This window comes from Durio zibethinus, chromosome 2 (genome assembly GCF_047325235.1).
Source record: "Durio zibethinus cultivar Kanyao isolate XHJ-2024 chromosome 2, ASM4732523v1, whole genome shotgun sequence".
Lineage (NCBI taxonomy): Eukaryota > Viridiplantae > Streptophyta > Magnoliopsida > Malvales > Malvaceae > Durio > Durio zibethinus.
In genome coordinates, this window is record NC_143163.1 from 37869611 (window position 1) to 37892731 (window position 23121).

At 35.9% G+C, this 23121-nt stretch overlaps 2 protein-coding genes and 1 pseudogene across 4 annotated transcripts; all 3 read right to left on the reverse strand.

Moving 5' to 3' along the window:
- Nucleotides 1-104: 104 nt before the first annotated feature.
- LOC149520200 (uncharacterized) lies at nt 105-1743 on the reverse strand (annotated as a pseudogene).
- A 4731-nt stretch (nt 1744-6474) lies between these two features.
- LOC111318216 (putative U-box domain-containing protein 42) lies at nt 6475-10784 on the reverse strand. Of its 2 annotated transcripts, none has more exons than XM_022920941.2 (4): nt 10643-10784; nt 9012-10199; nt 8428-8737; nt 6475-8225 (listed from the first exon to the last, which is right to left on the reverse strand). In XM_022920941.2, exons 1-4 carry the CDS (start codon nt 10646-10648, stop codon nt 6628-6630), a joined length of 3102 nt encoding a protein of 1033 aa, XP_022776676.2. In that variant the 5' UTR covers nt 10649-10784; the 3' UTR covers nt 6475-6627. The 2 variants fall into 2 exon arrangements, with proteins under 2 accessions (XP_022776676.2, XP_022776675.2); XM_022920940.2 differs by lacking the exon at nt 10643-10784 and adding an exon at nt 10490-10592.
- Nucleotides 10785-13210: 2426 nt separating this feature from the next.
- On the reverse strand, nt 13211-23041 carry LOC111318218 (DNA-directed RNA polymerase 1B, mitochondrial-like). 2 transcript variants are annotated; one of them, XM_022920943.2, is made up of 19 exons: nt 21866-23041; nt 20919-21149; nt 20704-20837; nt 20519-20585; nt 20329-20387; nt 19995-20112; nt 19688-19801; nt 19337-19468; nt 18481-18897; nt 18005-18055; nt 17396-17466; nt 16608-16692; nt 16224-16376; nt 16066-16140; nt 15241-15330; nt 15095-15142; nt 14720-14834; nt 14517-14620; nt 13211-13971 (listed from the first exon to the last, which is right to left on the reverse strand). In XM_022920943.2, the coding sequence occupies exons 1-19, from the start codon at nt 22679-22681 to the stop codon at nt 13861-13863; spliced, it is 2991 nt and encodes a 996-aa protein (XP_022776678.1). In that variant the 5' UTR covers nt 22682-23041; the 3' UTR covers nt 13211-13860. The 2 variants fall into 2 exon arrangements, with proteins under 2 accessions (XP_022776678.1, XP_089611642.1); XM_089755516.1 differs by lacking the exons at nt 13211-13971; nt 14517-14620 and having other exon boundaries at nt 14780-14911; nt 21866-22972.
- Nucleotides 23042-23121: the final 80 nt, after the last annotated feature.

The window sequence follows — 23121 nt, forward strand, 5'->3', positions numbered from 1 at the left end:
GACATTTAGTTCTCATCTTAGCTTTAACAAGGGATCTTCATGATATACTACTGTATGTGGTCAGGACCTAGAAACTGGGTGTTGATGTAATTTAATTGGAATTATTAGAATATTGTTTGGTGAAAATCCTAATTGACTAAGTTTCCAGTAAATATTATCCGATATATAGTTGAAGAAATAGATAAAAATGCCAGGATACATAAAGTATCTAAGTTACCCAGATCTTCGAATGCAGAGGAGCACAGTTGGCTTATCCCGCCAGAGTTTTGAAGCTTTCATTGGTGGAGTCTTGGATTTCACCAAACGCTCCATCACAATCTTATACTCAAGAGTTAATTTCTGAATTGATATGTTTTCAAGAGCAGATTGTCAACATGAGGAGGAGGTTGTGCCCAACCACAGGCTCAAGGCTCGGCTGGTCCTGCAACAACAATCCCTTTAAAGACACATCCATCTTTAATCTTGAAATCAGCCAGTGATTCTTCCAGCGACCTGTCATTAATTGTGCTGCTCCTGGCGAAGGATTTTGCTGTATTTTGCGTCTTATTGGAATTGATAGATGCAAAATTCTTGTAGATGCTGTTATTTCTAGATGGTGTAGTCGTGATTTCCTTGCAGTGAGACCATTTGATTTGGGCAAAGGATCTGTGCATGGATTGGTTCTATCCTTGAAACGTGCAATGTGTCCCCTCTTCATGCCAACTTGTGAAGATAGATCCTCAGTGCCTAAGCTAAGTAGCTCAGGCAGGCATATCCTGGAGACCTCTAGCTTATCTCCATATTGCATCAGAGCACGATCATGAAGTTACGTACTGATTTCCAGAGCATCCTGAAGAATAATTTAAGGAAACACAATGGGTGGATTTGCTGTTTATCTTAACTTTTGATAAGAAGAACCAAATCTTATCTCATTGGGTTTGGACAATGCTATATATTCAACATATACTGGTCATGGACATATGAATATCAAGTGATTTATTTTATTTAGAGAGTTGAAAAGATTTTTCTTGGGATGAATAACTAACCTTTTAATGTTGTGTCATGTTGATTGCATGCATGTCCTCTGAGTTCATGATCCTTAAGGTTGGGACATTGTTAGTGGTTGAAGCATGCTAGTACTGAAGCATGTTAGTGTGTTAGTGGTTGAAGCAAGTTAGTATAGCATTTCTGCTGAAACTTTCTGGCAGCAGATTAGTTTAGGTAAAATGATAGGTCTGTGCATGGTGACCCATGCTGTTAGGCCAACAACTTTTGTATTTTTCAAGCCTATAAATTAATGAAATGAAGCTCATGATCAAATGAGTCAATTTACTTCAAGTGACAGATTAGTTTCTGCTGTCTTTGTTTGTTCTTCCTCTGCTCTAAATCCTTCAATTGGTATCAGAGCATTCTTTAAGTTCTTAGAGGATCTGTGAGTTCCAAAAATTGAGTGAAAAGCCATCAAACACTTTCTAGCCAGTCTTTGTCAACCTTAAATGGCCTCAAGCAATTGCTCCTTACCTCCACCTCCTATTTTTTCTGGTGAGAACTACCAGATATGGGCTGTCAAAATGGGCTGTCAAAATGAAGACTTATTTGAATGCTTTTGATTTGTGAGAAGTGGTGAAAAATGAGAAGGAACCACCACAACTTCCTGCAAATCCAACAGTAACTCAAATAAGTCTTCATTTTGACAGCCCATATCTGGTAGTTCTCACCAGAAAAAATAGGAGGTGGAGGTAAGGAGCAATTACTTGAGGCCATTTAAGGTTGACAAAGGCTGGCTAGAAAGTGTTTGATCTCAAATGAAAAATTATAGTGAAGAAAAGGCAAAGAAGTATAAGGCTAAAAGCTGTATTGAGTCTTCAGTTTCTGATGACATATTCATTAAAATCATGACTTGTGAAACTGCAAAACAAGCTTGGGATGTGCTCAAGGAAGAGTTTCAAGGCAGTGACAAGACAAGACAAATGCAAGTGTTGAATCTTAGAAGAGAGTTTGAAGTCTTAAAGATGAATGAGTCTGAAAATTTAAAGGAGTACAATGACAGACTCATGAAGATAGTAAACAAGATTAGATTACTTGGTGAGGAGCTATCAGACAAAAGAATTGTAGAGAAAGTTCTTGTCAGCTTACCAGAGAGGTTTGAGTCAAAAATCTCATCCCTTGAAGAACTAGACAAGACCTGCACCTCTAAAGTCAGAATAGGTAATGGTGATTTCATAGAAGTCAAAGGAAAAGGAGTAGTGGCAGTTGAGACACCAACAGGTACCAAACTCATTTCAGATGTGTTATTTGTGCCCAAAATAGATCAAAACATGTTAAGTATAGGACAATTGCTAGAAAATAATTACTCTTTAGTCTTCAAAGACAAGACATGCATAATTCATGATCCCACTGGCCATGAACTCTTTACTGTTAATATGAAAGGAAAATGTTTTTCCTTGAATTGGCATGAAGCAAACTCCTCTGCATATGCTACTTCACATGATGAATCTTCTTTATGGCATAAAAGGATGGGACATTTCAACCACAATGCATTGAATTTCATGCATAAAAATGATCTTGTATTAAACATGCCTACTGTTGAAGTCAATGCTGGAATGTGTGAAGTCTGTCAACTAGGAAAACAAAGTAAGTTGCCATTTGCAATTAACAAAGCATGGAGGGCAACTGAAAGATTACAACTTGTTCATACTGATGTTTGTGGTCCTATGAGAACCTTGTCCTTGAATGGCAGTAGATATTTCATTGCTTTTATAGATGACTTTACTAGAATGTGTTGGATTTACTTCATGAAACAAAAGTCTGAAGTTGCAAATGTATTTTGGAAGTTCAAGGCTTGGATTGAGAATCAAAGTGGCTGCAAAATCAAGATCATAAGGTCAGACAATGGTACTGAATATACATCTGACAGATTTAATGAGTTTTGTGAAGTTGCAGGAATTGAACACCAACTGACAGCAACTTACACTCCACAACAAAATGGAGTCAGTGAAAGGAAGAATAGAACAATCATGGAGATGGCAAGATGCATGCTGTTTGAGAAGAATCTTCCAAAGAAATTTTGGGCAGAGGCAGTCAATACCTCTGTCTACTTGCTCAACAAGCTACCCACAAAAGCTTTGAAGGGAAACACTCCTTTTGAAGCCTGGAATGAAAGCAAACCATCAGTGCACCACCTCAAAATTTTTGGCAGCATCTGTTATGTGTTCGTTCCTGATATCAAAAGGGACAAGCTTGATCAAAAAGCATAAATATGTATTTTTCTGGGCTATAGCAACATCACCAAAGGCTATAGGACTTACAATCCACTTACAGGCAAGATGATTGTAAGTAGGAATGTGAGATTTAATGAGCAAGCTGCCTGGAATTGGGAAAAATCAAAGGGAGAATCAGTCAAGCAAATTGCTGCAGACATGATAAGCTTCCAAGATCAAGAAAATTATATGTTTGAAAATGAAATCATTGATCATGAACCAGTGAGAGGAATCAGACCACTCACAGATATTTATCAAAGATCAAATGTTGTCATTCTTGAACCTGCAAGCTTTGAAGAAGCTGTCAAATTTTCAGAGTGGAGAAATGCTATGAAGGAGGAGATTCAAATGATTGAGAAAAATCAAACATGGATGCTGGTTGACAAACCAAGTAACAAAAACATCATTGGTGTCAAATGGATTTTCAGAACAAAGTTGAATGCTGATGGTTCCATCAACAAACTTAAAGCTAGATTGGTAGCTAAAGGCTACTCCCAACAGCTTGGTGTTGATTTTTCAGAGACATTTGCTCCAGTTGCAAGGTTGGACACTATAAGGCTGTTATTAGCCTTAGCAACTCAACAAAGTTGGAAAATATACCAACTTGATGTCAAATCTACCTTCTTGAATGGTTATCTTGAGGAGGAGATATACATTGAACAACCTGATGGTTTTGTTGCCAAGGGACATGAAGGCAAAGCCTATCTACTCAAGAAGGCTTTGTATGGATTAAAACAAGCTCCCAGAGTGTGAAATTCCAGAATTGATGATCATTTACTGAAGTTAGGATTCAAGAAAAGCCTCAGTGAAGCAACGTTGTACATTAAAGTTTTTAACAGTAATGATCTGTTGATTGTTTCTTTGTATGTTGATGATTTTCTGGTGATAGGTAGCAAATCAGCTCTTGTGGAATATTTTAAGCTCCAAATGCAAGAAATTTTTGAGATGACAGACATGGGAGAAATGTCTTATTTTCTTGGAATGGAGATTCATCAAGACCAGCAAGGAATCTTCATTTGTCAAAGAAAATATGCAAATGAAATCCTGAATAAGTTTGGGATGGAAAATTGCAAACCAGTCAACACTCCTTTGGCTCAAAATGAGAAACTTGTTAAGGAAGATGGAGCTAACAAAGTTGATGGCTCTATTTATAGAAGCTTGGTTGGTTGCTTATTGTATTTGACAGCAACCAGGCCAGACATCATGTATGCTGCAAATTTACTCTCTAGGTTCATGCAAAATCCTAGTGAGTTTCATTTTAAGGCTGCAAAAAGAGTGTTGAGATATGTCAAAGGAACCAATGAACTTGGAATTTGGTTCAAGAAGAATGACAGTTCAAGATTGGTAGGATTCACAGACAGTGACTAGGCTGGCTCTCATGAAGACATGAAAAGCACTTTAGGCTATGTGTTTTTCATTGGATTAAATGTGTTCAGCTGGAATTCAAAGAAACAAGGAACAGTGGCTCAATCAACAGCAGAAGCAAAGTATATAGCTGCTGCAGCTGCTGTTAATCAAGCAATTTGGCTAAGAAAAATTTTGTTGGATTTGAGTCAAAAGCAAGATGATCCAACAGAAATTTTTTGTGATAATCAGTCAGCAGTTGCAATGGTCAAGAACCCTGTGTTTCATGGAAGAACTAAGCATATTAAGATCAAGTATCACTTTATTAGAGAAGTTGAAGCTGAGAATGAAGTGAAACTGGTGCATTGCAAGTCAGAAGATCAGATTGCAGATATTCTGACCAAAGCCTTACCAAAGGCAAGGTTTGAAACATTAAGGAAAGGTCTTGGTGTTTCCAGCAGAAATACCAAGGAGGAGTGTTAGTGGTTGAAACATGCTAGTACTGAAGCATGTTAGTGTGTTAGTGGTTGAAACAAGTTAGTATGGCATTTCTGCTGAAACTTTCTGGCAGCAGATTAGTTTAGGTAAAATGATGGGTCTGTGCATGGTGACCCATGCTGTTAGGCCAACAACTTTTGTATTTTTCAAGCCTATAAATTAATGAAATGAAGCTCATGATCAAATGAGCCAATTTACTTCAAGTGACAGATTAGTTTCTGCTGTCTTTGTTTGTTCTTCCTCTGCTCTAAATCCTTCAGACATCATCCCAACCTTCTTCTAATAATTTTGAAAGCAATTCCTTCAGAACCCCATCACCGACAAAATCTTCTATTAAGAAAGAAGCCATTGTCTTCTGAAACAGGTAATGATTCAGAATGATAACCACCTGCTATGTGCTCGAGTATGGATAGGAAAAACGGGTGTTAATGATGTTAGCCCAACCGTGAGACCTATAATAGATCTTTGATCAGTAAAATGCGTTTCTCTTTTTAATATGCTTCTGATATCACATTGTCAATGATATAGAGGTTTGATTTAATCCTAATTCTTTATTCAAGTTGAACTAATCCAACAAGGTTTTATTTTATTAGAATCCCAAATTTAGAAGGATGCTTTTATATTGAGATTAAACCAATAGAAAAGAAGCTCCATGTAATTTGGCAGTTTTGGATGTCATTTACGACTGAAAGCATAGTATAATGATGAAGAGTTGAGACAGCTTTGACAACATTCCATGCCACGTCCATATCCTTTTACAGATTCCTTGGTTGCTGGCATGTCAAGTGGCTTAATGGAATCATCTGATAAACCAAAGTTATATAGTGTTAGGGAGAATGGAAGCTAGCAAATAAATGCTAGAGAGTCGATATGCACTATAATTATTGCTTGGAGACGGTCAAATGATGTCAACAGAGATTGAGGGAAAACAGGGATTGACTTGAAAAATAAAAGATGATGGGAAGGTGGAGATGCTTTGGACGTTGAAAAGAACATTTATTATGTCAGCAACTGTATTTAGCAGACTGCCAGCCAATTCCTGCAGGCCAATGCCGAGGCTAATGTCTCTTGAAAATTCACAAACAAGTAAAACCTTTTCTCTGCTGAAGCCTTATTGATTTCTTTAGTTCATGTACCCAGGGATAATCAGTACTTCGGGGACCTCTGGTTACAGCAAGTAGGTCTGTCGTCTCTGCCAGCAAATAAGATAACATATGTAGTGCAGACAATTTGGTAGGGTATGTTTATAAGGTGTAAAAAAATATGGGATTCGACTGCTCAATATAGGCAGCGTAGGGGCAGGCAATGCCGCATGCCACATTTTTCTTCTGCCTGAGACCACTTTAAATCTTCTCCAAAGTCAAACCAAAGGCACAGAAAGAACTCCTGGGGGTAGAAAGAAATGGTAATGGTAACATAAAATAAGTTTTTATTTTGTTCTTTCCATCACAACTTAGAATTACTGCTATTAGAATAATGGGAACGTACTTGGTCTTACAGTGGAATATCTTTGACCCGAAAACTGGAGTGAAATTCGAGCGTCTTTTTACATGGTATAATAAGTAGTTGATGGACTTGGCATCCTGTTTAAGTGTCTTAAAATATTCTCAGCCATCTGCCTTGTACTACCATCCCCATGATGAAAAGCACTAATCAATGAGGCAGGCAGCAACCTATCCTGTGATATATCTGAAACTGACTTATTTCCACCTTTCACTAGGAATTTTTCTATCATCCAAAATGATTTATGCCGCAGGCCCTCTTGTCTGTGCTCTTTCACTACATTCAAGATATGTTGAATAGCATTTACTTCACTCAACAAGCTCACACTCTTTTCCACATCAACCTTGTCATCCAACAAAGTACATATAGCCGCCAATGAAGCTTCAACTACCTCACCATTCTCATGATCCAGACATGCTAACAACCTTTCTACAGACTTAGCATCTATCAAACAAAATGTGCTTTCTGAAGAACAAGCACCTCTATGAACTGGACATAGTACTGGTATCTTTCTCCTTTTTGATGAACTGGAAGATAGGAACTTCGGTAGGTGGAACAATTTCATAAACTTGGTTTTCTTAATTTGTGGTGGCCGTGATAGATTTATCGACTCTAATGAGAGATTCTCCAGTCCAGTTGCTGACAGTCTTTGAACTTCATCACTAGATGTCTTCATGAGAAGTTCTGTGAACACTGACGTGAGGTTGTGAGTTCTTGCTAGGGACAAGATTTGTGGTTCATACAGTGTAGTTGTGAATCTAACAAGAATTCCTACAAGGCCCTCTAAGTAAACAGTTGCATGCCTGCTAGTTCTTGTTCCACTTATTTGGAATAGAAAGATTTTCCGAAGGATTGTGGGGACAACATTTTTGTTCAGAAGAGCAAGGTTGAGTGTTAGGTTCTGTTGGGGGAGTTTTGCCAGGAATTTTGCAGAAACTGCATGCTTCTCTGTGATATGGTTAGTTTCAGTAGGGCTCTCAATTAAACTCTCAGGTAGCCCCCTGGTTTTGCAGAGCCTCTCTGCTAGTGTGTTAGCAACATGGGGTGCAAGGGAAATGAGCAGCTTGATTGCTGCAACCCCAAGTTGTTCATTTGGGTTATTGATGAGTTCAATGAGGGTGTAGCTTGCTTCAGTCTCGTTCACAACTGAGATAATTGTTGCCATTGACTTGGGTGACTTTGTCAGGCATAAGAGAATTCTGATGAGATTGATGGTGAACTCATCTGGAGTTGAATTCTTAAGCATGTAGATAATGTTCTGGACAACATAATCTGAGCTTAGCCTGTGGCCATGAGTATTTACTTGGATGCTGTCATGCTCAACACCAGACTCAAGAATATTTGCAAGTATTGCAGCAGCTTCTTTCTTTGAGTTCATTGGTTCATCATATATCCTACGAGTGAAAATCTCTTCAGCCATAATGTGGACAATACCAGCTTCTACAAGTATCTTGCCATTTGGATGGTAAGATGAGATTTGTGCTAGAGCCTTAAATGCTGCCTTTCTGAAAATGGTGTTTCCACTATGCACCATTTTAATGAGACTAGAAGAAGCCCTCTCAGCCACATAGGTTTTGCTGTCATTACTAAGAATGATTTCCCCCAAGTAGCTTGCCATTTCCATCTGCACCTCCTCGGAACCTGTTTGTTTATACATGTAACTGTAATCAGCATACTTGCATTAGACTTAGAAACATGTTTGAATTATATTATCAGACTTGAATCCATCCTTCTGTTAATCTAACTGCTATTAATGTATAGTTTAGAAATAGTTCCCTTGAGATTAGTAGTTATCAGCTAACTGCTGTTGTAATTTTATTGTTTGAAAGAAGGTCAATCATACCTTCTGTTAGATGATTTAAAAGAGGTTCCAAGAATCCATACTCTGCCATCCGCTTTATGTTATCTGGATATCTCTCCAGGTTCTTTAAAATTTCTTCTGCTTTTTCTGAAGCAAAGGAATCAACATGGCGATTGTATTTAACTCTGATCAGCATCAAGATTGCTCCAGCAGCTGACCCAATTTTTTCACCCAAAGCTTGAGATCTTGAAAGCTCAAGTAAGAAAAGCAATGATGCATGCCGAATTGGCTGGTGGCTGCTTGTTAGCAACTTAATTAATGTTGATATATCCATTATATTGGCAATCATTTCCTGCACAAAATATGAATAAAACAGTGCACATGATCTCCAAGGAAAATGTTTCTCAACTCTTAAATGATTTGTTCACAGTAAAAGTGCATATGCTAACTCAAAATTTTAGTGCATACTAAAATCTATTAATATCAGAAGGCTGGATATATATCCATTACTGTTTGCAACATTCTGAAGGATATATCACAGATATTCAGGTTAAGCTCTACAATCATGCTGTAATTTTTTTTTTTTTGGGTTTAAAATAAATATCAGGAAATAATAAGAATCAAACCTTTCCTTCATCATCTTCTTCAGCCAATTGGCGTAATAGTTCCAAAGCCCCACATCTAACATCTTTGTTTTCATATCCAAGTAACTTAATAAGCAATGGCGCAATTCCAACACCAAGTACTTTTACTTTATTATACCGTCTCCTTTTGCAGATATGTTGCAGATCTCTTATTGCCTCTAGTATCATACTCTCCGAACTAGCCAAAGTTAACGCGGAACGGGCAACCTTGATCCTTGCAACCTCATTCCTATCCTTCCATTGCTGTATCGTGGTCTTTAGAGCAACATTGGTGCTTAAAACTGTACTTGTTAGCTTCATCCCTGTGGTGGGACAGATTACATCCTCTAGATGACTGAACGTTTCGAACCACTCCGTTATCGCCTTCCTCTCATAGGTCACTCCACTTTCAATGGTAACTGGATCATTCATAATATGCTTAGTTAGTGGACAGAAGAAAGTGTCGTACAGAGGTTCAATATAGTGAGCCACCTGTGGCAATGTTGTCAAGGATTTGTTTATGTCCTCACGGTGCCATTGGCTTCTCTGACTTGAAATATTAAGGAAATCAACTAGGTGTGGCGTGCTCAAAATTTGAGAACTTTCTGTGGAGACAGAGACTTGGTCATCGACAGGGTACAGATCTGATTCTTGTGGCATTTGAGAACTTTCGATTGGCATTTGCAATTTTTTAGGTTGTTCTGATGCAAAAGACATCTGTGGTTCTAGCTCTTTGGTTTGTAGTACTTGGGGTTGCTTAACTTCAAAGTGGACTTCCTGCATTTCATCAGAAAGAGCCCGGACTGCAGTTTCTGCATATTCCTCACCCCCAAATGTTGCAGAAGGTATCAAACACAAACATTCACCTATTTCTTTTACCACACATTCTAGCTGGGCTATGATGCTTCCCAGTTTAGTATCTGTGACTGGAAGGTTCTCTTTATGGCATTTCCCCACAAGATTTTTTACCAGCTTGACATTCTGGGAAAGAGACTGTAGAATCTCTTTTGCATTTTTTGGGGGGTTCTCAGTGTACTTCAGCTCCATTATGACTGGAAAAACTCGATAAAGGTAGCATCCCACTTCAATAAAATTTTCCTGCTCTGCTTCTATACATTCTACTGATTCTGTGATTGCTGAAATATCTGCCACCAAGGATTCAATAGGACTAGAAAAGGAAGTGTTGTCCATCTGAAGAAAGACAAAAGAAAAAAAAAAAAAAAAGGATGTTTAATCAATAAAGCTTGGTCAAGCTAAGCCAAGATATAACTAGTTTCCATTTCTTGTTATTCTGAAATTGGAGCTCATTGCGAGCTGATCATTTTGGTAGTTTCATTTACCTTAATTGAACAAATCTTAAGAAAGTACGAATAGCTATTTTATGAACTTTAGAAAAAAAAAAAAAAAAACGAGAAATTCAAATGAAGAAGAAAAGCTTGAGTAATTCCATGAAAGATTTAGCATGCTAAGAGTAGAAATACATCTTCAAAATTTAAGCTGCTGATGCGGTCCATTGTTTCAATATATTCTGCGAGTTTGAGTAATATTTGGTAGTTTTCTAACTTAAGAGAGGCTTTAGAGTATGAACGATTAAATTTTACATGAAGTAGAGAAAAATTTTGAAAAGCTCATACCGACATCAAACCAGAACTGCAACCTCCAAGGATCCTCCTGGTATTGACTGTTGAGCAAACTTGCAGAGCCTGAAGACTGGAGTTGGGGTAAAAGAGGTTTTAAGAAAAAAGTATCTCATTGAATCAGTCTCTTCTCCACGGTAGTTCAGTAAATATATATATATATATATATATATGAATGTATACGTGAATATCATGTTATCATCCTGAAAGTAACCAATTTTAATTTCTTACATCCAAAGTCAAAACTCTCTCCATGTATCTTCTATGCGTAATTATGTATGTATGTATCTCTATGTACTTCATGCATATACATGATATGATGAAAAACAAAACTTTTTGTTTGACAAAGGAAACAAAACTAGACATTGGTGTTGAAGAACTGAACATGCTTTTAATATTTTTGAAGGTTTCTTTCAAAAGCAAATCCTCCAATAGCCTTGTTCTTTGGAGGCAGCTCAAATTTATTTTATCTGCTTCATTTCAGTTCTCATCCATGCTAATAGTTCTAGACGTACTAAGAAACTGCTTCTGGATATTAATCCGCAAGAAAAAATATATTCCAAATCATTAAATCAAACGTTGGAACATTAAAAAAAATTATAGTTACCAGAATTAAGAGGTCTATGTAGAACAATTATAGCGTTATAATTTTTTTCCTCCAATAAAGATTCATCCGTTTTGAGGTTTCCAATTTTAGCATAGACCGTTTCTTTGTTGATATCTTGACCAATTGAAAATATTGGGCAATTTCCTCTTGGCTTGCAGACTTGGTCAGAGGGATGAGACTGGCCTTAGACTTGACATTAATAAAAAGATAATCAGGAGTGGTTGGACAGTTTTATCTTCTTTGCTTTTTGAAGCATATAGTAAGTATACTATAGATTATGATCAACATCATTGTAGTTTAGACAATAACATTAAACTAGTTAAATCAACATGACAAGGGCAAGAAATCAGCCTTTATGTCAATGCAAGCTTTTATAATTTTTTTTCTTATAGAATTATTTTTAGGTGAAGAAAATAAAAATTTTATTGTAATTTTTTAATTTCAACTTAGTTTTGGTGATTTTTTTGTATCATTTTTATTTCATATTAAGATATTATGAAGATCTGTTGGGATATACGTAAAAATTTAAATTCATGTTTACAAAATATTTTTTGTAAGATAAAAATATAAAATTTATTTTATTTTATTTTTGATTATTAAGTTCAAAGGAAAAGCAAATATTTGAATTTATAATTTTTTTAAAATTTAAGTAAGGCTATTACTAGTTAATTTCAAGATTGTTTCTTTTTCTCTACCCCCAAGTTCTTCTATTTTTCTCTTCCTTGTTTTCTTTAGTTTTCATTTTTTTTCAATTTTTTTTTTTTGGCCTTCTTTTTTCTTGTACACTGTGTCTCTTCCTTTTTTATCCAATTTTTTTTCTTTTTCCAATTTCTCCTTTTTTAAAAAATATTTTCATCCTATCATTTTCATTTGCTTTCTCTTATCTTTTTTTTCCAATATTTTTCTTTCTTACTCATTTTGTTAATATTTTTTTTTTTTTCATTCTCCTATATTCACTCTTGTTCTCTTCCTTGTTGTTCATTCTCTCCTCTTTTTTTTTTTCTCTCTCTTTCCTTCTTTTGCATTTTCTTCAAATATAATTTTTTATCCTCAAATGATTTTTCGTTTTGGCTATATTATCCTCAAATGAATTAAATATTTTCTCATGGGAAATGTTTTTATCTAATATTTGAAAATTTTGCTTTCATTGCATCTTTGGAAACAGTCTTTCTTTCTAAAGCTATATAAATTCAATTTTCATGATAAGTTGATCTAATAATGCTTCCAAAATGTACAGCAAAGAGATAGTATCATACGACGCAACATTATTAATTACGAGACAGAGATAGTCTACAAGAGAAGACGTCTATAAACCTCACACGATAAATGAATTCAAGATTTGTAAATTTTATTTGAAGATGAAATATGCTAAAAAAATAATTTAAAATTTAATCCAGTTTATTCGTATAATTATTTTTAAAAAATAATATTTAATAGATAAATTTAAATTTTATTTGAAGATGAAATATATTAAAATAGTTGAATTCAAAATTTAACTCAATTAATTAATATATTCATTTTTTAAAAATAATATTTAACAGATGAATTTAAATTTTAACCCTTTTAATTTTTTAAATTCTATAAAAAAAAAATTACTCAAGCGTTAAAAGAAAATGTTAAATTCAAATAATTAGAGTGTGAGGCATTAAATATTTTTCTCGTAAAATTTGTAATATTATTTACATACAATGCTATTATTATATATATTTTTATTCTCAAATTCGGACTATTTAACACTATATTTACAAATATAAACAAATCAAAACATTTAGTAACTAATTGCAATTTACTTTAGATTTTGATTGCTTAACATCTGCTACATCTGATTTATTTTTATTTGAAAGTAAAAGATACAAATAGATTAGAACGTAAGAAGTGTTAGCAAAAAAATTGCAAAAATATTTGTTGATTAATAAAAAAATTAATATTGAAAGTTTTTAATTTTTAATCGGAAAAAATAAATTAATTAATTTTAATCATTTTACTAAAAGAAGAAACTTTGTTGTAATTCAAGGAACAGCAAAGCATTCAGAGTTTATACACTTCTTGGAAACTCTGTCAGCTGATGAACATGAAATACACAACGAAGAACACACACAAAGGATCCCTGGAATAACTTCCGTGAGCCAGGCCAACAATGGAAACACCTGCTTCTTCCATGCCTGCTAATGATTGCTTGCTAAAAGACTGATGATCCACATGCTTAGTTGAAGTTTCCATGGTCTGGATCGCTTCCTCAACCAGTTGTGTACAGCTCACACCAAACTGCCTTGCTTCAAGACTGTTAGAGCTGTTCTTCGCCATTTATTTCTTCAAATCCTTTAATATAAATGGTGGATCAACGCCCCAACTTCAAACGTGGGGCAATAAGTAACTGTTTATTTTGTATAACATATGTACACTAAGTACCCACGGGGCAATGATTGTTGTTGGCACCCTACTCTTGAGATATTATTCTCTTCTGACCTTAATAGGGTGCTGCTAAAAGAGCTTGCCTCTTCACAATCTCATGCCCTTGGTGAAAGAATATATGATTGCCATTATATGTTGCTCGATGACATATAAGAGGAATTTGATGAAGAAAACAGTCAATGGCATCTGGATCAGGCTAGTTGAAGAAATAGGGAGATTCCAGAACCTCTCTGAGATCAAAGTCTCCCCGCTCTGGCAAGGGCGGAAAGTTCAGTGAAGGGAAGGACTTCTGAAAGCTTTCCAACAACTGTAAGCACAAATGAAACCATCATGCAACCAGCAGCAGAAAACATAACCCATCAAATGCAACAAATGTATATTTCAGTTTGACAATTTTGTTTTCCTCGATCTATCAAAGATATTCGAGGATTCCAATAATGACACTTAGATTAACAAGACTCTTAATATCCTATACACAAATACGAATAACCAGTTGGCAGATCTTCAACTCCATCCTAACGTAAGGGTATCCCTATGCCATTTATATATATTACCTTTTCCATGAATGTGTTTACTTGAAATCATCATCATAATGAAACGTCAGGAAAAGGCATGAAAGAAAACAAGTAATGCTATCACCTATTTCTAGTTTCAAAAATGTGTTCCTAATATTCACAATGATTTTTAGAAGTTTGACAATGTCTTTCAACTGGTTCCCTTTTTTTTTATTATTTAACTTGAATTTGGCAGATAGAACTACACATTTCACAAGGAAAGGCTCTAAAATAAGCCCAGCAAGCATTCTCCTCAATATAAATTATGATGCAGAATCCAGAGGCAAAGATACATTACATTCTCTAGTATTGGTGCCTCATAGAGTTCAACAAACTTTTCTCTTAGTATCCTGTTCATTTCATCAACATCACATGCATGCGTCCAGTATGAATCATGGACCCCTGTGACAAGATTAGCATTGACTTTAGAGTTCCTCAGATAGACAAAGATATGAACGCATGCATGCACTAAAAATCACACATGAAAATTTCATTACAGACCTGCAAAATTCAAGCCTGCCTTTTTACAGGCAACAGCAGTCATCATCATATGGGAGCCATCAAGGGAGTGAACAAAATTTGGGGGAAATGCTGTTCTCTGCCGCTTAACCATGACCTACAATCACAGTTTTACCAACCTTGAAAGAAAGGTACACATGGCAACATTGCAAATGGGATATGAATATGAGCAACCTAAAATTGCACAACAACTGATGATTAAGAAAATGGTTTCTTGCCATGGACATATAATCAAGAGTTACCTTTTGTTATGCAACAACAGATGAAGAAAGAATCATAAAATATTTGGCAACCTTTTGTTGGCTAAATAATAATACTCAGCAACCTTAAAGGGCACACATAAGGACAGAAAATTACCTTGTCAGTTTCTCGTTGTAGAGTCAACACCTGAAGGGAAGTTCTTATCTGCATCAAATTAAACGCATCAGAATGTTTTACTGCCTTCTTTCATTTTTGCACAGTACAAAATGAGGATAAGTTCCTTAAACATCTTAGAGCATTACAAGATGCCGTCCTAATTGCCGGTAAGGCTGTACAACTGGAAGACCAAGTGGAGTAACCCAACGCACTGGCTGATTCTCAGAAGCTATAACCTGTTTATAGTCAGTCTGTCAGCATCTAGAAGTATGCTAGAAAAAAATTGGAAAATACAAAATCAAGATACTATTCTATGAGACATAGCCCATGCTTTGTGCAATAAGGGAGTGTATCACACAGAAATTAAGACAGAAAGCTACATGTATGACAAAAAATTTCTCACGTCACAGAATTCCAAAGTCCAAACACGATATGTATATGCGTGTGAAAAAGAAGCCATAAAAACATATTAGTAGGGTGTCACCAAATAAATTAGATATTGTCTAAATAAAGAGGATTTTCATTCTGAATTATTTAATTAATCTCACCAGAAGCTGTCACCAATAGCCAATATAAAGATTTTCATACATTCCCTAAAAATACTTTAGTATCAGTTCAATGAACATTAAGTACTTTGGTTTTAAGTATAGAAATACAAGTGCCAAACCAATGATCAAAAACATGATATATTAAAATATATGAAATTGCTCTTCTAAACCAAACAAAATTTCTGAATCCCCAAAACAAGTTACCCCATAAAATAAAACCATGAAAACCAAACCCTAAGACTTCAAAGCACAATCTTTTCTTCCTAGTTTTCTTTAACCTACTTTTCTGGCCTTCTTGCATGTGGGATGCATTCATAAATCTGTCTATAGACGAGCCATTTGCTAACTTCTGAACCGATGATTACCAGCATTCACAATTACAAAATTACCAAAAGAAAAAAAATATATCAATAAATGACAGACCTTTGCACATTCACCAAGCCAACCCATGATACTTCTTGCAGCTTGAAACATCTCTCCCAGGGCAGTCAAGGTGGTCTGAACATACAAGAAAATGATCAAGTTAAACCTCAACCAGACAGTGACACATACATGCATGCACACACAAAACAATTACTCACTCTTGCTGCATAGCAAGATGCAATAAAAAGCTCTGCATCGTCTGCAGTAACACATCGCTCCTTCAACCTTCTCTTGATCTGGTCACGTGCACCAATATAAGTAACACCATACACAGAGGTCATCACAGTCTGCTTCACTAATTTCCGGTCAACCTAAAGATTCGAAAGAGTAAAGGTAAAATATCAGTAATAAGATAGACACACAATTGAAAGCTATGAAACTCCTGACATCAGGAACTTACCACAAAAGTATATGCATTCCAATTTCAGTTGACCAAATATAAAAATTAGATTATTGAAGAATTCCCAGCACCTATTTATTATAACTTTTTCATAGATTCTCTCCTCCTTTCGTTCAACAAACAGAAAAGAAATGAAACGAACCTGATTGATTAAAAGCCGAGCATGTAACGCATTAGGATTTGCTGCAGTATCTTCCTCTGCATCTTGCCTCATAATATCAAGAACTCTGCACCAGAATAGCAAATTGATTTATATAGGTCAATGAAAGAATATTGATCTTTGGTAAACTCAACATTCCAAGACAATTTTATACAAATTCTGAAGCGCTGAAGAAACCAGGTAAAAACATTTATCCAATCAAGTCAAATGAACAACTCATACACTTGGTTGGACCAGACTGTTAACAGAAATATATGGATCTGCGAATCCATGATAAAACTCACACAAATTCATTAATGTGCATTCCTCTAAGTTGCCAGAAACAGAAGCTGCCTTTGCACTCAAATGTCGATAATTTAACACAGTTTAAAACAAAAGTGTAAAGCACTCTTATCAGAATCAGGATTGCAGTTTATATTTTGAATCTTTTCCAACAGCATTTCAGCTAAAATTTCCAAACTCCCAAATAGAATGATTTTAAGGACAATTTGATGTCCCAGCACCAAACCATTCTGCACAGAGAGATATTGATGTAGGACGTAGTTAGGCTAGTCTACCTGCTTGGAATTATGGAGGCCAATAGTTGCAGAAATTTGGGAATTTAGGTTAAAGGATCATGATCTTAGCCCTTAGCATTCAAAATGGTAAAAACGATCTAACCACAGCCATTGAAGTGCCATTAGTTAGCATTTACATATAAACCAAAATGGTTGAGTCTCCTGCCACTGCATGAGTGGTGGAGGGAATTAGAGAGAGTAAGTAATAATTACCGGGCAGCAATTCCTGAATAGACGTCAGCTGGTTTGTCTCCTGCAACAAGATTCACTGCAGCTGCTCCCAACTGAAAGCCAAAGCAGCTCAATTAACATAACAAAGGGAAAAAAGAAAGTTACTCATGCATATGTAAACAAATTTAGTCAATCATATAAATATTTCATTCATTATAAATACATGTTGAAAATTCAGTAACCAGGGATAAAAGCGGACTACCCTAATTAATAAAAAAAAATTTAATGACTTTTCACTATCTATGAGTGAAGAAGCCATTCTATAAAAAGAGTGAGAATGAAGAGATACCCTGGTGATCAAAAAAACCGCATTCAAGAATCAACATGTGACATGTATGGATATAGTTGAACATTTTCTCCCCTCTAACCCTGTAGATCCTTCAAATCCCTTTTCCTCTATAGCCATACCCTAAATCTTGAATGGATCTTTCCTTTAACTTCTAATTAACAATATGGTTAAGGGCATATTTGGAATGACTCAATAGCTAATGCTTTCTGTTTTTAGTAAAAGAAAAACAATTTTAGACATCCAAATTTGGTAAAGCTGGATAAAATCATAGGTATGAAATATGACAAAAAGAAGTGCATTACCTTATCCCTTCCCAGGGCAGCATAGTGTTGTAAACCATTGCACGAACCATCCTTGCAGAAGATTAAGACAAAAACCCAATATTATGCTTCAGACAATGGAAATATGATGAGACACTCAAAGCAGGGTTCATCAAATGATCGTCAAAACCATAAAAAAACAGCAATAATGGCAAAATAATCACATAAAATATAACATATTTCTTGTAGCTACCTGTATCAATCAATGGCATGAAGCAAACACGGTCTCATCTTCCAACACAGTGATAACAATCACAAAAAATCCTAGATGGAGGTTATTGCATCCTTAAAAGAAAAATACCTCCAAAGTCCAAAGAGTGGGCAGGCACACACACGTGTGTGTGTGTGTGCATGAATGTATGTTGGTTTCCAAAAACATTTGACTTATCATCCAAGGAACTAGCAAATAAAAAAGAAATTATGTATCTGCTTGTTCAATTTTGCTAGGGGGAAAATACCTGGTGGACAGGCATATGCGAAATGGTATTCTCTGGAGTGGAGCTTCGCATTGCTTCAGAGAGATTAATACATGCTGCCAAGCATTGGAAAGGGTCCTCTGCACTCAACCACCAGCGCCTTCCTTCAAGAGATCTGTCTGCTGAATCAAAGATATCATCCAAATGATTCTCTGTAAAAGCTATTCGACCCTCATAGGGCAACTTGTCCACCCCTCCAGCATATAAATTTGCCAAATGTATCTTCAGCCAGCGTAAGCCTGACTTCCCAAGGGGGCGTCCCTCTGCAAACTCCAAGACACCTCGACATAGATCAGAGCCGAGATGATTTAGATATGGATGCATAGGGTATGCTCGGCCTCGAAAATCAAGGTTGTGAGGGTAGTAGAAGCCATCCTCATACTTCATTTGTCGAGCCACCTATCTCCAACAGAAAATAGTTAATATACAACATAAGAACATGATATCAGACTAAGGGTTAGTTTAGCATAGCTGTTGTGGTTAGAAAAAAATTTGAGTTGAAAAAAGTGCATTTAAAGGTGTGGTTCAAAATTTTAAGTGTTCAGTATTGCTGTGAAAAAGTATTGAGTAATTGAAATGTCTAAAAAGCTATGCATAAAATAATAAAATATTAGAAATATAGGATAATATAATTATTTTTCTATTCCAAAAGCACTTTTCACAGCAAAAGGAGCTTTTTGGTTTGGGTTTGCAAACCAGGTTTTTAGATTGAAAAGCAACATATTTCTTGTTTAGCATTGAGGTTGGGTCAAAAGAAAATTTTGATTGCAAAAGCTAATTACAACAGCAATGCTAAACTAAGCCTAAGTAGATGTCACCGATAAAGGCAGCTTCTTACAGCAAGTTTAAGTTCAACATCACACCGCTGTGAATGCCTTTCATTATTCTCCTTTTTGACAGCTTTTACCTTCCACTTCCATTTCCGAATTTCTGCTTCATCTTCAGTGTCTGGCTCCTCAGGCAGAGGAACCTGTTTAAAATTTAAAAAATAAAAAGTGATGGATGATCATTAACTTGAAAAATAAGAAAGAACAGTGTTGCAGATTTTCATATTCAAGCAGCACTAAAAAAATAGACTTCACAACAAAATGATGACTTTCTCTCCTTCAGAAAATGAAATATAATGAATAAAAAAAGAACATAAACCAGCAAAAGAAAATCAAATTCTGCTTATTTTGTATGTACACACATCTTCACGGTCAACCAAGTCTGCGATACGGCCACCATTAGCCCATATTCTGTCTACTACACCAAGAACCCTTTTATTTATCCTCCATTTGGTATTTCCTAGTGTGTCAAGAGCCTGATGCACAAGAAACAAAAGAATCAATGCAACAATGCAGAGAGGCTATATCAAACAGTTACATAAAGTTGGTGAGTGACAACAACTTATTGCTTTTGTTTTCATGTTAGAAGAAAATGTAAAGAATGAATTGCCAACACTTAAAAGTGCACAACATAGAGATCAACAATATAAATCTCAAGGATTTTCAAACCTCAAAAACATGCACTAATTGTGTCTTTGGTGTTCTTTTAACAGTTTCGCGTTGTTGTTTTGCTCCATGCGTCCGCATGACATATGATGGTAAAAACAAATATGCACCTCGGTCATACCTGCCAAAATATCACAAAATTCATCAGAGCTAAACCCAGAGAATAGAACTGAACAAGTGAAATATATACATAAGGCTGTTTCAAGCTGAGATCTGAAGATATTAAATAAGCTGGAAGAACTTTGAACTAAGATGTCTATATATCTGAATGAATAGGGGGAAATCAATAGAATCAGCGGAAAATAAACCGTACAAAAATAGAACCTTGAGTACATACCCTGTCCAGTTTTGAGGGGGCACTAGCATTGGCATATAAGGAATGACCATGTGCCTAGCCTGGTTGCACAAGCAGAGATTAGTTCATCCATATACTTTCAAGAATAGAGATTTATTCAAGGGGGAAAATGTTTATGAGTGGCATGCTTGTTAAGAACTATGTCTTAAAGACCATTAATTATTCCACTTACAGTTTTCTCAAGTCCTTTGCGAACTAGTGGATCACATTCAATAACACCATATCTCCTACTGCCTTTGCTGATGAAGGATAAACACAAAAATAAATACTCTGATGTGAGTTATGAGTGAATGAGGAAGAAATCAAAAGTGAGAGAGACAGAGAGAGAACAAATAAAATATAGATGCAGCTACCCACTTTCCATCTTTGCTGACAGTTTTTAGAGCATGTATAAATGCAGGGCGAATATCAGGTGGGCCATCTCCTAACTGATCAACTGGTGGTTGTATGTAGGCTTTTTCCATCAATAACTGAATCAGACGGCAGCCAACCTACAATGGGCAACACCATGATACAACATTATGAACCGACCAAAACCAGAACAGATTTTTACAATTGCAAAAATCACACACCTTAACTTGTGCCTCCTGACCCCATGGCTTTGTAGTATCCTGCTCCTTCACTATTTCTCTCACCTGATGCACCTTTTGCTTTTTCATCAATTGAGTCACCTTTTTCCTCAGCTTTTCCTGGTCTTTGTCCGGTTTCTCTTGTTCATTGGTCACAGGTTCAGATTCAATATCAGGTTTTTTATCTTTTGTTTTCTTTTTCTGTGTCTTATCCAAGAACTTCTGTATCCTGGCCTGATCCGAGAAACAACCATTAATTAGTTCTCAACAAGAAATAGCAAAATGCTCCCAGGGTATAAGGCACAAATCTATAATTTGAATTTAATATAAACAGCTCTATCTTGCATCTTTAAGCAAAAAAGGGAAAAAAACTCAATGTCAATAAAATGTTCCGTTGAAGACAACCCAAAACATTATAGTGCTTTGACAATGACAATTCCTCTAACAAAAAAACCTTAAATAATGCCAAGTACAAATTGCTCCAAAGAGATGTGTTTTTCCACCATACTTAAGTTTCCTGAATCTATATCATCCAGAAATTCACAAATTCTATCATGTGAAGCAGAAAACAGAATTTTACTAATAATCTTAACTCCAACTTCATTTCCAAAGTGAACTGTCCTACAAAAGACAAAAACTATTCCAATGTCACAAATTACCATGTTAACTTTCAGAAATAGTCCTACCAATCACCATACCGAATCTTTAAGTAAGTTCTACTTCACTAACATACGGGTATTTTTAACAATAGAATACTATAAACTCCAGCAATAATGTTATCAATCATGTCATCAACTGAAAAGCTTTAACAAAGGCTCATAGTTTTCTTAAATTTGTCCACCACGGATGGACATATATATCAAAATCACACAAACAAATTTACTGAACCTAATGCAGCCAACCCAATAAAAAGAAAAATTTACAACTGGAAGAATTTATAACGTCCTCACCTCATGTTCAATGGCTTCACCAATCTGGCAAGCAGCATGGACGACCCTAATACCCCCAATTCCACCACTACTAGTCATCAACAACCCCATTAATTTGTGCATGGTAACTACCGCCATCATATCCGCTGACAACTCGCTAAAATAAGCAGCATGACTTATCTTGAAATTTTCCTTGCACAACTCTTGCTCAGCAGCAATAGAATCTCTCAAAGGCTCAAACCAACCAAGAAACAATGATTTAATATAAGGCAAATTCGGAGCAAGTTTTTGCTCACACATATCTGCTAGTAATTCTTGGTACTCTTTAGCTGCCGCTTCCCATGCCTCGGTCTCGATCTTTATTTGCCTCCTCCTTAACGTATAGTACTTTGCTACCCCCATTCCTCCTACCATCGTCCTTGGTTGCTTTGAAAAGGACTCTTTCTTCTCTTCTCTGATCATTGCTCCCATTAATTCATGGATTTCTTCTGACCCCGAAAGGTCCTCTTCAGTAGAAATAATAGCCTCAGCAGTACTTGCATACCCTTTCAAATTCCAAAATTTCCCAGAAAAACTTAAAGAGTTACCTGATTGAGACAAACTGGATCTGCCCAAACCATGCTTTTGCAAAGAGAAGACACCATTTTCGCGAAAATCCAGAACTGGGCACCCACAAAAGCCATTTCTTTTGGCCATGGAAGGACTGAATTTATTGATAAAAACTGAATCCTGACAAAATCCTGTAGAAGAACATGAAGAAAGCGAGGAAGTATATGATTCAGGGACAAATTTAAACTTTTGTCTATTGGAAGCTTGCTTAACTAAGCGTCTCCACATGCTTGAACTATGTTGTGTTTGTATTTAATAAATGACTCCAATTCAAAGCTGAAAGATACAATGTTGGGCAAGGCAAAAGAAAATCTTTCTCTAGGACTTTTCCTTTTCTTTTTTTCTAAGAAAACATACGAAACAAATGAAAAAGTGGGAAATTTTTTAGGGGAAAAATGAATGAAACAAAAGATTTGAGAAGTAAGAATGGGATGAGATCTAGAAGAGAATGAAATGGCAAGGGAAAAGTGTTGGTGGAGGTAGCCGCCTTTAAACCCTCCTAAAAACCTAAAGGTCTCTGTTTTTGTAGGAACACATCCATTACATGGGTCTAATAACCCACCCGTTTTCTTATTTGGGTTAACCCATAAGCCCTTTTTTTTATTATAGTTACAGTTTTATAACGGAGGTGTCAAACGGGCTACACCCATCGGCCCAGGTGTGTAAAT

Bases quoted from the DNA above. Each gene is read 5' to 3' on its own strand.
- LOC111318216 (XM_022920940.2), bottom strand. From the start codon at position 10,522: ATGGACCGCATCAGCAGCTTAAATTTTGAAGAT. The intron at 8,738-9,011 runs GTTTGATTCTTA...TATTTTGTGCAG, and splicing joins AAGAAGATGATGAAGGAAAG to GAAATGATTGCCAATATAAT. The intron at 8,226-8,427 runs GTATGATTGACC...ATAAACAAACAG, and splicing joins TTTAAATCATCTAACAGAAG to GTTCCGAGGAGGTGCAGATG.
- LOC111318218 (XM_022920943.2), bottom strand. From the start codon at position 22,681: ATGTGGAGACGCTTAGTTAAGCAAGCTTCCAATAGACAAAAGTTTAAA. The intron at 19,469-19,687 runs GTGTGTACATAC...AATTTTAAACAG, and splicing joins ACTTGGTTGACCGTGAAGAT to GTTCCTCTGCCTGAGGAGCC. The intron at 16,377-16,607 runs GTTCGTTTCATT...TCGAATCTTTAG, and splicing joins CTCGGCTTTTAATCAATCAG to GTTGACCGGAAATTAGTGAA.